Source organism: Sabethes cyaneus, chromosome 3, assembly GCF_943734655.1.
Source record: "Sabethes cyaneus chromosome 3, idSabCyanKW18_F2, whole genome shotgun sequence".
Classification (NCBI taxonomy): Eukaryota; Metazoa; Arthropoda; class Insecta; order Diptera; family Culicidae; genus Sabethes; species Sabethes cyaneus.
In genome coordinates, this window is record NC_071355.1 from 219,348,285 (window position 1) to 219,362,045 (window position 13,761).

The window sequence follows — 13,761 nt, forward strand, 5'->3', positions numbered from 1 at the left end:
CGCAAGAATGCCTGACGACTGTGCTGTGAAATCCGTTCTCTTCAAGAACCTCACTAGCACCAGGTATAGAGGGGTCCAAAGTGCTACATGGCTCGACCAGGTTGAAGCCGACTTGCGTGTGTCGAGACGCGGAACTAAGCGACGAGTAGCGCAGGACCGTGCACAATGGAGAGGAATTCTTGATACAGCAAGAGCCAGCCCATCTCTCGGCTGGTAAAATAAGTGAGATGTTACACACAGCTGTGTTCGAATTCCGGATGGTTTGTCGAGTTCATTCGCTAGTGCAATGATCTTACTGACTTCTAGCAGTACCATCCAGCCGAGATTCGTACATATAACGACTTGCTTGTTAGACCAGCATCGTACCTCGAAGCTAACTGGGCGGTACAAATACGTCCAAAACAAAGTACATCCTGGCCGGCGGTCCTGAGGCCGCTCGACGTCCGTGGACGACTAATTAAGACTATTTTTGGTCTTAAATGCCATCATAAGTGTGTAATAAAACCCAAATTGATAGTTGGGATCCGAAGACGTGGTATCAGCAGAAGTCGAGCTTACTATGGGGCGCAGCGAGCAAGATGGTTAGACCAGGTAGAGCGAGATCTGGCTCACCGTACACGGTGTCCAAGGAATTGGAGAGCCGAGTTATTTAGTGAAATTTTGTTCATCGTATGTCTTAGGCTCCGTACAGAGGAAAAGCGACTGCGACGCGACTTCGCTCACACTAGTTTAAATACGCAGCCCTGCTTCCAGCGAAAAAGGACTGCATGTTTAAACGTATGAGAGCGATGTCGCGCCGCGTCGTAGTCGTGTTTACTTTGGCGGTACCCTTAGATCGGAGATAGTGAACCGAATGCACTTCCTTTTTGCTTCTGACCGAGTATATTTTAAAAAATTAATTTAACCGAAGATAAATGTGGCAAAAATCTCTGTGCGGCCGTAGCAAATTGACGACTGATTTGTTGAAAACACGTGTTCTTGACAGATCCAACGAACATACGATGGCAGTATTTAATCCGACGAAAAAGCATGATGCACTAATACTAATGGGTCTCTATTGGTTTTGCATTTAAGTTTGCTGCTGTATTTCGATTTTGAAATCTGATTTTTTAGACAGACGTTCAAATCAATTTTTATTGTGGATACAGTAAAACTACACGCTTACGTGCTACAATCCTACGCTCCAGTAGTATAATTATTGCCGAATAAATAATACAGTCGATGTACTAAAAATACCTTCGTGACCTTATCTTTTGATGCGATAGTGAAATCGAAACTCCAGTAGAATACGATTTCCCCTTCAATGGGGGATTGATAAGCAAATCAACAAAGATACCTATGACAGAAAGCAAAAAAAAAAACAATAGACAGTAGATTGATTGCCCCATTTACTGCATATGACAGTGGCGCAAGGTGGAGGTGGCGCCGTACGGCACCGATTCCCACAAGCTTGCATGATTTAATTTAGAGTCATTTTATCGAATTTCGATGATTGCCACACAATACGCACCTATTTGATGCATGCACGGAAAGCTGGTCTAGCCGGCCAGCCAGCCAGTTGTGGTGGTCAGTATAGTGAGGGTTCTGTGACTGGGCGCAAAACACCGGCGAATTGAGTTTGAATTTAGATTGCTTCTACACGAACCGAACCGCGCTTGTTTACGCTCAAGTGTCTTCAATTGCGATCTTTCCCTAGACACGAGTTGAGCCATTCGTAGTGCACTTATTCTATCGTCAAATCGCTAAAAGGTTCCAGATATAAATAATCTGACGGACGTCTTTCAATTCGTTTTCAGTTTTTTTTTCTCTTCTCGTTGCAGGAACTTGTACCTGGATGCCACAAATTAGCCGATCACCGTGGCATCCGTTGAACTGTTCGGGGAAAGACGTCATCAGTGGAACCAGTTAAATTTTAATTGGATTGTCTAATTATCAAGGTTCAGATCGTAATGCTTGTACAGAGTGAAAAATTTGTAATGAGTAACTGAACCCTCCGTTACTGCTATTTCACCGATTTGGTGCTCAGTATGACATAGATTTTATTGTCGCTTGCTGGCGAGAAAACGAAAGATCGGCGACAGGTGATGTCAACGTCAGAAGATCGTGGTCATTTAGTGAAGTCCCGTTACGATGGTATCGTGTCCGATTCTGCGTTTAATTTCTTAACGATTACAGTTTCGCCGGAATGTGAACTGTGCGAAACGGAACAGGATGGAGGCTTCAATAAAAATGGCGAAGAAACGTCCCGGAGCAACGGCCACAGTCGAACGGGGAAAGCACGCCGTCGGTGGAAGCTGCTGGCCAAGGCTTTGCGGCATGACTCTAGCGAGGATGATCCTATATTAAAATTTAATTTAATTGAATTTGATCGGGTTTGTGATGAGAAAGATGAAAATATTTACGTTTATAGACTAGCGGATCGGTATAGGTTAAAAATTAGGCTAATTGGAGAGCGACCTTGGACGGCAAGTGAACTCATGGGCTTTAACAATACCGGAAACATTTGCGTGTGGCCATCGGAGGAAGCCTTAGCGTATTACGTTCTGTCACGGTTGAATATTTTTGAAAACAGCGACATTCTTGAGCTGGGTGGCGGGATGACCTGCTTGGCCGGATTGGTGCTGGCCAAGTATGGCAATCCCTCGTTCGTGCACGTCACCGACGGCAATGATTTGTCGATGAAGAACGTAGAGAAGTCGCTCCATTTGAACAAATTTAACTGCACCATCAAAACATCCGTGCTGAAATGGGAATCTGTGAGCAATAACCAAGCTTCATTCCATGCGGATCGTGCCCGCTACCAGTTTATTCTATCGGCCGACTGTCTGTTCTTCAACGAATCGCGGTCGCATCTAATCGATACCATCTGGATGTTTCTGGCCGACAGTGGAGTGGCGCTGATCACTGCACCCCGCCGGGGCAGCACGCTGGTTCACTTTCTCAACGAATGCGTCGCGAAGGGCTTCTACTACGACATGCTGCACTGTTACAACGAAGCGATCTGGAACAAACATCTGGAACTGATCAAAATCGAAGGATACGACGAAAACATCCACTATCCGCTGTTGATCCGAATGTACAAGAAGGATTTTGATTTGCGGCATTGTTAGTTGAAATATTGTTACAAACTTTTGCTGGACAAACGAAAGTTTCCGTTTGTAGTTTGATACTTTAGCGATCGAAAACCGTTTCTAATGGTTTTGTAGATTCTTAGACTAGCTAGGCCAATTGTTTTGCTGGTGTAATAACATATTGTAGGTAGATAAGAATTTAGGAAACACCAGATCATGCTCGACTGTGAGCGGAATTAGCATTAATTTTTTTTGACAAAACTGTGCCGGTAGCAAAATTTTATCTAGATCTTATCTGTCGAGGCTTGTACGCCAAAAGTGAGGTTAAGTTTTGACAAATATTCAATATTTAAGAGATTTTAATAAATCAACCCATGTAAAACCGTATAGATTTTTAGGGCGTGCATTTTTGAAATAGTTTATTCTAATTTTGAAAACACAAATTGACTAAACATTATGATTAGTTTAGATTAATGATTCCAGACAAAGAAATGAACGCTCTCTAACACGCACGCTTATTTCGTAGAAACTTATTGAAACGCTTAACATATCTAGCATACACCCTTATTCCGTATTCCGAAGGATCTTAATTCCGATCGAGTTGTTTGCCCATTTGATTCTTTCCGCCTCTTAGACGTTAGAAATACCGATCCATCGGAATGCAGAATAAGAACGAAAGGTAGACTCTATTCAGAATGTGTTCCTACAATTTCTGATTTTGAGTTAATGCCCATTTTTTAATTATCACTATCGTTCCCAACTATCTTTATATAGACCAATGTTCCTTTGTTGAGCGTCTTAGTAGAAACTGTAAATTGACACAGATCCAACTTTTCCTTTTATTTCTACTGTCTCGTAAATAAATATTTGGCTTCGGTGGATATTTCAACAATGAAACAGATACTGTTTGAAAGCTTATATACGTTATCTATCAGAATAATAAATACCTAGTAGATTTAAAAGTAAAAGTTTCATCTTTGAAAAGGTTTCTATTATTTCCTACCAATTTTCTATTCCAAAATAAACTAACTTCGTTTAGCTAGAATGATCTAAGTCAGTGCAATATTAAAAAACTATGAAAAGTTTGCGTACTTCTTATGAGATGTTACACTAAAGTAAATCAATAGTCCAATAGGTTGGCATCAATATTTATTTTTACGAAAAAAAAAATCCAGAATGAATTCAGCGTTACTCTTACAGTTAGTTTTTTGATAAACAGTAGAGCAGTGAAATCAAATCCTATACACTTACGAGCAACTATCAAATAATGGTAGTTTCAAAGCCTCGTGTTTGTCAGATCACCCAATGAAAACAAAAAACGATGCAAGACATTCGAAAACCGCAAACTTTCAGCTTAGAACAACTTAACACAAATTAAATTTAGTAGTTATTAAAATTCCAAACAGTCTAAAAAATACATTTCAGTTAAATGCCAAAGCTAGGAAAATAGCGAAATCAAATAATTCTTGGGATTGTTGAACAATGAAAAGTTACCACTTTTCGTCAAATAGATTAAAACACGTTTGTTACGAAAATAGAGCATTTTATTTGAATCCGAAATGGGACCCGCACCGCCTTTGCGTTTTGATTGCGCTGTTCAGTAGGGATGCAGCCGTTGGGCCGGGTGCATTTGTGTGTGATAGCCACCCTGGGTGTGGGTGTGGGGCAACATGCCGAGCCCGACGCCTAGCGAAGCAGCACCGAGACTGTGATGCGGCGCGATTGCAATTGGCTGCTGGATGTGGGGCTGTGGCTGTGGTGGCGGCGGTGGCATCAACGTTGGGGTCGGTGGTATTGGATTGTGGACGCGCACGTGAAGGTTCAGGCTATCGGCAGTTGCGAACACCTTTTGGCACTCCATGCATTTATAATTCTCGCTGGAGCGATCATTTAGGTGAATTTTCTTTTTGTGTGCAACCATGTCACGGTTTCGGCTAAAACTTTTCGAACAAACATCACAGTGGTAGCTTTTGATGCCCGAGTGGGACACCATGTGACGCGAGAGGTCACCGGAAGTGATAAATGCTTTGTTGCAGGACGGGCAGATGTGGTCCCGTTGGTTCGAGTGGATTTTTTTGTGCGCCTGAAAGTTTCCCAGGGCCGAAAATTGTTTGCTGCAAATTTCGCACTGATAAGGCCGTTCGCCCGTGTGAGTGCGAATATGGATGGAAAGATTGTGTTTCTGAGCAAACCGTCTTGAGCAGTAGTTACAGGCGAACGGTTTTTCGCCGCTGTGCGTCCTAGACACCGAAAGTTGAATCATTAAACTAAATGATGTGATTTTGAAATTTTGAACTTACCTTAAATGCATTTGCAGTTGAGCAGCACATTTGAATGTTTTATGGCATTGGTAGCAGGTTTGCGGTAATTTTGGTGTTGGTTTTGGGCCGCGTTTTTTGCAGTCTTCGGGTGGTTTTGGTTTATAACGGCTTCTACCGCTGGATCGCCTGAAATTAAATCAAAAAATGGCATGTCAAAAATCAAATAAACGCACAATTGCTTTAATAAATTTGGTGAGTATTGCATGCAGGCCTCTGCATTCGATTTTATGCCAAGTATAGCATTCACGAAATGGTATTTCTCAATTTCCGCAAAAAATAATGAATCCGATGCAGCTAACATTGATTGAGTGAAAAAATTTCCATTAGGCTGACCACCCCACTCCAGGGCAAAACATAATAATAGCGCTATTATTCGGCCGTCGGCGTGGAAGCATGCCATGGCATTGCACATGATTTACTGCGTTTGGCCTTATTGCAGAGGATGAATCTTTCGTCCCCGGTTATAATACGATGCGGAAACCCCTTTAGAGTCTGTCCCTGAAGAAGCATTTCGCAAGCAAATGGCCATCTCACGGGTTTTTTTTTCTTTTCTGGCTTCTAAATCATTCTTATAGCCTTTAACTACTTCGAAATAGTTTGTTGTGGTAATCCCAATGATTCTGCTGATTCTTGTTGCGTTTGGCATGAATTTGCAATGAGATCCGGCAGACTATGCATTGAACTAGCATTGAATAATTTTTCCAGTTAGGCTTCGAAAATTCACTACAAGTGTTTAAAAACATTTGACGAAACTTAGCTGCAGTTTTCTCAAAAGATAGCAGAAAATAGAAGCTTCCTTAAACGATGAGGATTTACTAAATTTTGTAATATATATCTTAACCAGAATCAGCAAAGAATTATCCTGTGAATTTAGTTCAATATTCAACTTTGAAATGTTTATCGCCTTGACGGAGCTGTTTATATTTTTTTGGTTTGTACGTGATTTGTTTTCACGCACAGTTCGGCAAGGAATTTCAAGAGCAGTTTTTATGCTTTTTATCACCCTATTGACATCTGTATATCGAGCTGCAGTAAGTGACAGCGATTGAATGTCCCGGGCTCAAAATTTGACAGTGGGCCCAAAACACGGTCGATGCAGTCGAGTGAAACGTAGCGACGAAGTGCTATCTCATTTTCTGCTCACGCTATCATGTTAGCACCCAAAACATGGTTGCCTGCCAATAGGGTGCTTTTTATGCTTATTTTTAAGGCCAAACAATACTTCTAAAAGATTGCTGGCCCATGTCCTATTTATGGCTGGGCATGCCAGTGAATGCGGCTATCGTACTGATCATAATCTTGTTAAAACTGTCACATCCTTTTACATCGTATTGCAACTTTTTTTTTTTCCCGATAACTTTCAAATTTATTGCAGAATGGCGGATTTGGGTTTGTTGGGTGACAATGGCTAGTGGATAACAGAATTACAGAGTTCTTCACCGAAGTTTTGAATTCGTTCAGATTTGAACAACTTTTACAAGTTGACAGCAGCTAGTTGAAAACTTTACTTCCGATAGTGGAGAACTTTTTACGGCCAAACTCTGCAGTAAGGCGAAGAAACATGCAATTCCCAGTTTGTCGAGCGGTTTTGCTGCTGTTTTGCTGCTAATATTGTGTTGTGATGATTCTGTGGATCATTTACAATTTTCCACAATTTAAGCAATATTTGGAGGTCGTAGAGGGTTCTTTTCGATAGCACAGTCTTTGTTCATATGTAGTTGCACAACGAAGAATCGACAACATAAATGCAGTTATTGAGCGTAGTTTCATAAAATTGAAAATGTACATTAATGTGCTCAATACACCAATTAGAGGAACATATTTAATGTACAAACAGTGTTAAAAAGAAGAAGATTTAAACTATGTGGTAAATAGGCAGTAAAAATAGGTACCAATTTTATACCAAACACGTCATTCTTCTTCTGCTTTCTGCCATCATCCATTTCAAATTAAATAAAACCTTGCGTATAACCCAAGTAACCATAAGCATTAACCCAAAACCGTATATTGAAAATAATTCTGCATCCCTAGTGCCAAACTTTTGTATATCAGCAATCTTAATGCTTATAAAACGTATATTAACATTGCTGATGTATAGAAGCATTAACGTAAATCAGCGTTAAAGAAAGCAATATATGCGCATATAACGTAACAAGATAAATGCATTTAGTCAATTGCATTAAAACGAGCCGTAAGTGTTGATAAACAGCTTACACTTGACTTATTTTGCTATTCTATGGCCACTATTCGTGCCCTCTTCCACCTAACGGATGCTGTCTTTTTCTACCCTATTGGTAATGCAGGACAAGTAGCTATAATATGAGAGGGAATATCACTTAAGATTTAAATACGACTAATTTCAACTCACTCAATGACGTCCGCTATGGTTTAGATAACAAAGGTGCAAGGAAATGAATGAGGTTGCATGACTAACTCCCGGTTCGAGCCCTGTCTAGGAGGTAACATTATTCAGCATTTCAAAAAACGGTTCTGTTTATCCTGCTCCCATTGAGTTGCTGCAAAAAAAATCGCCTGCTTAAAAAATTAACGTGAGAAAATACTTTTTTATTTATTTGTTTATTTATTAATATAACATTCATCTGACTAATTGTCTTAATGAAAAATTTCGAAAAGTGACATAAAAATATTATAGTCTACACAATAAAAGCTTTTGTCGAAATTTGTTAGACGGCACACCAAAGTCAAACAGGTCTTCTACTGTACGAAAGGTACGCATGCAGGAGGTTAACGGTTCGTTGAATTAGTTTTAGTTTTTTTAACCCGTTTAGTTTTAGTTTTAGTTTTTTTTAGTTTTAGTTTTTTAAACCCCGGCCGAACCTGTTTTTATTTTCCATAACTAGCAAACGATGTGCCGTCGATACTTTTTCGATACGTCGATAATGTAGACAAAATGACGTTTCGATTAAGCCTCAAACAAACACTAATAATGCTTATTGAATGCTTGTGGCGTAGCATTTTAATAACCTGCTATTTCTCCTTTTTAGCATTATGTGAGTTCTACAGAAGTATATAAAGAAAAGTAAGCTTTTAATCATAGTTCTGTTTGCTTATACAATATTGACAAAGGACTAGTATTTAGTGCTTACTGGTTACTTGGGAAACCACCTATAAGACATTACCATCAAGAGACTTCGCAGCCGACTTTTAGAGTACAGTCCGAAGACTTGGAGTGCTATCACCCATACAGTCGACTGCAATCTGTCTCGGTAAAGCCATGGATTTGCAAGGCTGCGCCCCAGGCCGGTGACATCCCTATATGAATGCACAGGGTTTGTTTGTGACATAAACTTTGAGCCCACTTCGTTTCGAGCCCACAACAAACCTTGCCTCGGATAAGGAAGTGTTCGTGAAGCGTACGCACCAGCTTAGATTAAGTGAATATGTATTAGTTTCAGCTTCGTGTGAAGCATGTGGGGAGCGAGCTGTGATTCTAGTCACTAAAACATGGCTTCCTGTCATAGGCCTGCTGAGCCAAGTTAGCTTCGAGCTACGATATTGATCTCACAAGCCAGTCGTCGTATATTCGAACCTCGGTTGAGTGGGACTGCTTGAGTCAGTAGGATCGTTCCACTAGCCCCGTTATTGTTCTGTGCTATAATAATCGCTGCGAAGTCTGTCCAAAAAGAGAAGGGTCAAGTGGTAATGACATTTAATACGACAAGTTAGTAGTACCTATCGTAGGGAATTCACTCAGCACTGGCAGCACCAGTAAACTGGTTGTTATCTGCCTTACTGCTTGAGACGGAATACCACTAATTTTCCGCACGAAAAATACCGTGTTGTTGTCGCCGTAGTCATGTGTTGTGTTGCTGGCGTCGTAGTCATGTATCGTGCTGTCTGTATTGTTGTCATGCAGTGTATTGCTGTCGTCGTTATTGCTCTTTTGGCATTGTTGTTACCGGTTATCTTGGAAAACGTATCCGTACCCAAGGCCTGGCTTTTTGGATTTGGAAGAATTTGTGCAATTTCTCTAAGCTGCTTGGTGATGGCTGGTATCACTAGTTCAGATAAATTAAACTCATCAAAAACTGGAAATAATTTAAATGAATTACATAAATAATTGAAAATATATATAAAGTAACCACCGACCACTTAGCAACTCTACTGTGTTACCTGACTCACTGCGAAAATACGTTGTGTTCGTGGGATCGTTTAGGTTCGAAAGGTTTCAAAAAATATCGCCCTTGTATCGAAAATTTCGTTAATTTAAAAATAACGTACTTAAACGTTATATTTCAAGTGACAGTAGTAGGCAATAATTTTATTGTAAAACTGAATTGTCATTTATGCAACTTTTTACAAGTTAAATGCAATAACAAAAGCACTACTTACAAATAATCGTTTGTTATGGAGATTAGCTGCATATGCGTTATAAACGACTAAAACGGTAGAATACCTTTTTGTTGCAATAATACGTATATTCGCAGTATGTCAGGTAAGACAGTAGCTGTAATAGCGGATTATTAGGTTGATTCGCGTTAAAGTTCCCTCCATCAGAAATAAGAAATTCAAAAAAATAGTAAGTTATGCAGTTACTTTATATGCTAAAAGTACTCACTTTTTGGTCACTTTCCGATCTTCTTCGTCGGACTTTTTCGCAATCAACAGCCAGGAGTCATCGGTCATAGTTTCTTTGTCCATTGAGTTGGTGTAAATACCGGTCATCAACCCGATATACTGCCGCAGTCTCATGTCTGAATTTTCACACTGCTGTTTTAGGTGAAACGCTACCCCGAGCCTATACATACAGTTGTTACAGATCGTAGTTGGTAGTCCATCGTTTTTCGATACCTGAAAACAGACGAATTGCACTTCAATATTCCTAAAAATGAATCTTGAACAAACCTTAATATTGGCACACATAATCAGCATATCAGCTGGAGCCATTGCGACTAGTTCCGTGTTAAATATAGAAGTAAAAACACCCTCTTCCAAACAAACTCTGCACAATCGACTGATATTATAGTCCATGATTAATTTTAAAAACTTAATCACTACCTACACACTGATTGCACGAAAAACTCAATTATTGATGGGTCTGCAAAGTTTGTTTACATCTGTAACTCGATTCGCAGGCAGTTTAATAATCGATTAGGAGAGACGTGATTTTACACGAGAGAAGAGCAAGAATGTCAGCTTGTTCATCGATTTCTCTTGAAACAGCTTTATTCCCACTCATTGTATGCAACGTATGCAACACATGCTAAAGCATGCAACTTGCATACAAACTCACGCGAAATTCGATTTACATGCTAGGCTGGCAACGATTACCGTAGCAACCGGAAACGCATTTTCCGTGCCGGAAAAAACATAAACGCGCCGTGAAAGTGAAAAGTCACGAATCGTTTGATTTATTTTGCGCGAATCATGAATCCAGAAGAGCATCATCCTACGTCGATTAGCGTCCAAGCGGACCAATTCAACGAATCAATCGTGGATCAAGCGGGCGTGTTGGAAAAGGACCACCCGCTGCTGGAACGGTTCCAGCAGGCTCTGAAAGCCCATTTGCTTCGGGTGAAGGATCAGCTCGAGGGAGAAATAGCCGATCTGAATCATCGCTTGGAGCAAAATGAGGCGGAATCCGAAGAGGTCGGAGCACGGCTGTACGATCTTCAGGAGGAAATCGACGGCCAGAAAGAGTTGCTGGTTATCTATGGGAAAGAGATTGTAGAGGTCTCCGGCAGGAGGGTAGCGGAGGAGCAGAAAGTGGTTGAGTACAAGAAGGAGTATGATGAGGAGAATCAGAAGTTGAAAGAGTTTAAAAAAATCTATAATGAACATTTGCAAGAATTGGATAATCTAACGGTATTGGAGAGTGAGTTTTCCAAGTGGGACAAGGAGATCAAGGAGGAGATTGCTGTCGCTAAACGGGTTGCCAGTAAGGACGCAAAAGATAAGCTGGTTGCTGCCGAAGAAAAGCGCAAAATGGATCTGCTTGTTTTCAACCTTGATGCGGAGGTACGCAAGAAGGAACGGGAGTTGGAAGGAATCGAAGAACAAATGAAGGAACAGGAGAGCGCAACGGAAGTGATCAACCGGAGCTTGGCGGATGCTAACTCGGACTTGGAGGCCCTACAGCATGAGCATAAGCGTTTGTTTCAATCCTGGGGTGAAGTTATTGTTGCCATACAACAGAGAGATAATGTTTTGTCCAAGACTAAAGATGATTTGGAGTATGGTGATCTAATTGATGTCTAGAAATTCTTTGCTGTAACTATTTGTTTTTAGAAACGTTTATGAGGAACATAAGGTAATCAAAAGTAAAACTGACATTACTAAAAAGGCTGCAGCAAAAGAAATGGAGCAAAACGAACAGCTTTCGGGATTTAAATCCAGAATTCAAGGCGACATCAGTATTTTGGAAAAACAAGGTATGTTGTACTTACAGTAATTTAACGTCTAATTTCTGAAAGCAAACTATTACAGTCAACAAGGAGCAGGAAGAAAATGATAAACTAACCCGTGATTTGGACCATTATGCCATGATTTTGGAGCAAACGGAAGCGGATATGTTGAAGGCTCAACAGGAGGGTCTACTGATTGAAAATCACTTGAAATCGCTCCGACAAACTTTGAATAAACAAAATCAAAAGAAGTTCGATCTGGAGGAGCAAATATTGGAACTGTTGCAGGATCAAATTACAACAGATAAAGCTGGCGAAAATCAAGGTAAAATACTGAGAGAAGTCCAGCAGAAGCGTCGAGAGCTGGAAATTTCTATGTCGGATACGGAGAATCAGCTGTCGGTAGTTCTGTTGAGCTTGGAAAAATGGCGTGGTTTAGTGGAAAAATCGAAGGAAGACGTTCAAGGCATGAAGGTAGGAATGGTGTGATCTCTGAATGAGTTCAATAATGGTAGTGATTCGTTACAGAAAGAGCATGACTCGATGGATGCTGAGGCTAAAAAGTACGACGAACAGATGAAGATGATTAAGGAAATTATTTCGGCTAAGTTACGCAAGCTGGATGCTCTTAATAGAGAACTGGAGCAGTTGATCAAGCAAGCTGGTGGCCAAGAATTGAATCCCGATGAGCTAAGACTGCTGGATGTGAGACATGATATAGCGGAGCTTGACGTAAAGATTAAAGAATCTCAGGAAGCTTGGCTAAAATTGCAAAACAGCATTGTTAGTTTGTCGGAAAAGCGGGTCCAGCAGCTGAATGAGATAAATTACTCCCGTAAAAGTAAGTTTTTAGCTGTTTCGCTTATTAAAAACTATTAATTTATTTTATGTTCAAAACAGAGCTGCTGTTGGTGGAGCAAAAAGCCATTAAAATTGAAGCTCAACTAGAAAAAGTTGTGAATGAAAATCGAGAAATAGTTCGTTCGTTGTCATCGTTGAATTCTCGATTGGATTCCGTTAGTATGGAACTTTTTAACACCAAGAAGATTCATGAGAAAGAAGAAATGGAATGTGACATTTCCCATCAATATACAACCGAGCGTTTGAAGGAAGCGGAGCTGTCCGTTTTGAACCTGGAGCAAGATTTAATTGATTTGGGAAAAGAAATCGACGACTGCAAGCAAGAAGTTTTGGCTAAACATCGCGAGGCATTATCTTGGGAGACTAAATACAAAATGTCGGCTGAAGCAAAAAAGTTTAAGGACGAGGAATCGGCACAGAACAGTGAAATCGGTATAATGAAAGCCGAAATTCATCGAATGCAGGTTCGCTACGGCCAGCTGAAGCGTATGCAGGAAAAACTCGTTTCCGATTTGGAAAACACGGTCCATCATCGAGAGCACATTTTCGATACGGTTAATGCTCGAGAAAAAGTGTATGGAAGCAAGTTTAAGACAAAGTCTACGATGCAGCACAAAATTAACGAGTTGAAAAATAAACTGAAAGTTGTCTTTGGTGAGATATCTGCAGCAGAGAAGAATCTAATCGAAATTGATACCGCACAAAAGTTGCTACAGGCCGAAATTGAAAATAAGAAGGTCCAGATAGATGAAGAGAAAATTCAAACTTGTCTAATTAAATCGGAGGTGGAGCAAGCTTCATTGCTAAAACAGGACGTATGTGTGCATAAGTTTTTATCGTTTTAAGTAAACTGTATGTCATTTGTTTATTACAGAATTTAGACTACATTGTCCGCCATCAATATAGAGCCCGTCGATATCGGGCATTTGCAAATGCCAAACAACTTCCTAAATTTCGCAATGAAATTCTTATTCAGGCAGATCTACAACGTCAACGCGAGATAAACGAAAGTATTGCGGGAATTGTTGAGAATCTTATCATTGATTTTCCGGGACAAAAATTTAATCTCACCAAAATTTTGCAAACCTTGAAGTAAAACCAGTGTGGAGTTCGGATTTTATATGCGATTTTTCAAATACTATG

At 40.3% G+C, this 13,761-nt stretch overlaps 3 protein-coding genes across 3 annotated transcripts; 2 read left to right on the forward strand and 1 right to left on the reverse strand.

The window, feature by feature from the left end:
- The first annotated feature begins 2,084 nt into the window (after window positions 1-2,084).
- Window positions 2,085-3,110, forward strand: LOC128740735 (calmodulin-lysine N-methyltransferase). The gene has a single exon (XM_053836300.1). The coding sequence runs from the start codon at window positions 2,085-2,087 to the stop codon at window positions 3,108-3,110; it is 1,026 nt and encodes a 341-aa protein (XP_053692275.1).
- A 1,558-nt stretch (window positions 3,111-4,668) lies between these two features.
- On the reverse strand, window positions 4,669-10,410 carry LOC128744601 (zinc finger protein 90). Its single transcript, XM_053841732.1, has 4 exons — window positions 10,259-10,410; window positions 9,972-10,204; window positions 5,372-5,518; window positions 4,669-5,311 (listed from the first exon to the last, which is right to left on the reverse strand). Exons 1-4 carry the CDS (start codon window positions 10,382-10,384, stop codon window positions 4,669-4,671), a joined length of 1,149 nt encoding a protein of 382 aa, XP_053697707.1. The 5' UTR covers window positions 10,385-10,410.
- Window positions 10,411-10,780: 370 nt separating this feature from the next.
- Window positions 10,781-13,714, forward strand: LOC128744600 (coiled-coil domain-containing protein 40). The gene is made up of 6 exons (XM_053841731.1): window positions 10,781-11,586; window positions 11,642-11,784; window positions 11,840-12,231; window positions 12,286-12,598; window positions 12,658-13,433; window positions 13,493-13,714. The coding sequence occupies exons 1-6, from the start codon at window positions 10,781-10,783 to the stop codon at window positions 13,712-13,714; spliced, it is 2,652 nt and encodes an 883-aa protein (XP_053697706.1).
- Window positions 13,715-13,761: the final 47 nt, after the last annotated feature.

What these genes read in the sequence shown, in the direction of transcription:
- LOC128744601 (XM_053841732.1), bottom strand. Translation starts at nt 10,384, where the DNA reads ATGGACTATAATATCAGTCGATTGTGCAGAGTTTGTTTGGAAGAGGGT. An exon ending in TTATGTGTGCCAATATTAAG is followed by an intron (nt 10,205 to 10,258) that starts GTTTGTTCAAGA and finishes GTCTGTTTTCAG; the next exon opens with GTATCGAAAAACGATGGACT. An exon ending in GATCGGAAAGTGACCAAAAA is followed by an intron (nt 5,519 to 9,971) that starts GTGAGTACTTTT and finishes ATTTAATTTCAG; the next exon opens with GCGATCCAGCGGTAGAAGCC.
- LOC128744600 (XM_053841731.1), top strand. Translation starts at nt 10,781, where the DNA reads ATGAATCCAGAAGAGCATCATCCTACGTCGATTAGCGTCCAAGCGGAC. An exon ending in CAGTATTTTGGAAAAACAAG is followed by an intron (nt 11,785 to 11,839) that starts GTATGTTGTACT and finishes AAACTATTACAG; the next exon opens with TCAACAAGGAGCAGGAAGAA. An exon ending in AAGACGTTCAAGGCATGAAG is followed by an intron (nt 12,232 to 12,285) that starts GTAGGAATGGTG and finishes GATTCGTTACAG; the next exon opens with AAAGAGCATGACTCGATGGA.
- LOC128740735 (XM_053836300.1), top strand. Translation starts at nt 2,085, where the DNA reads ATGTCAACGTCAGAAGATCGTGGTCATTTAGTGAAGTCCCGTTACGAT.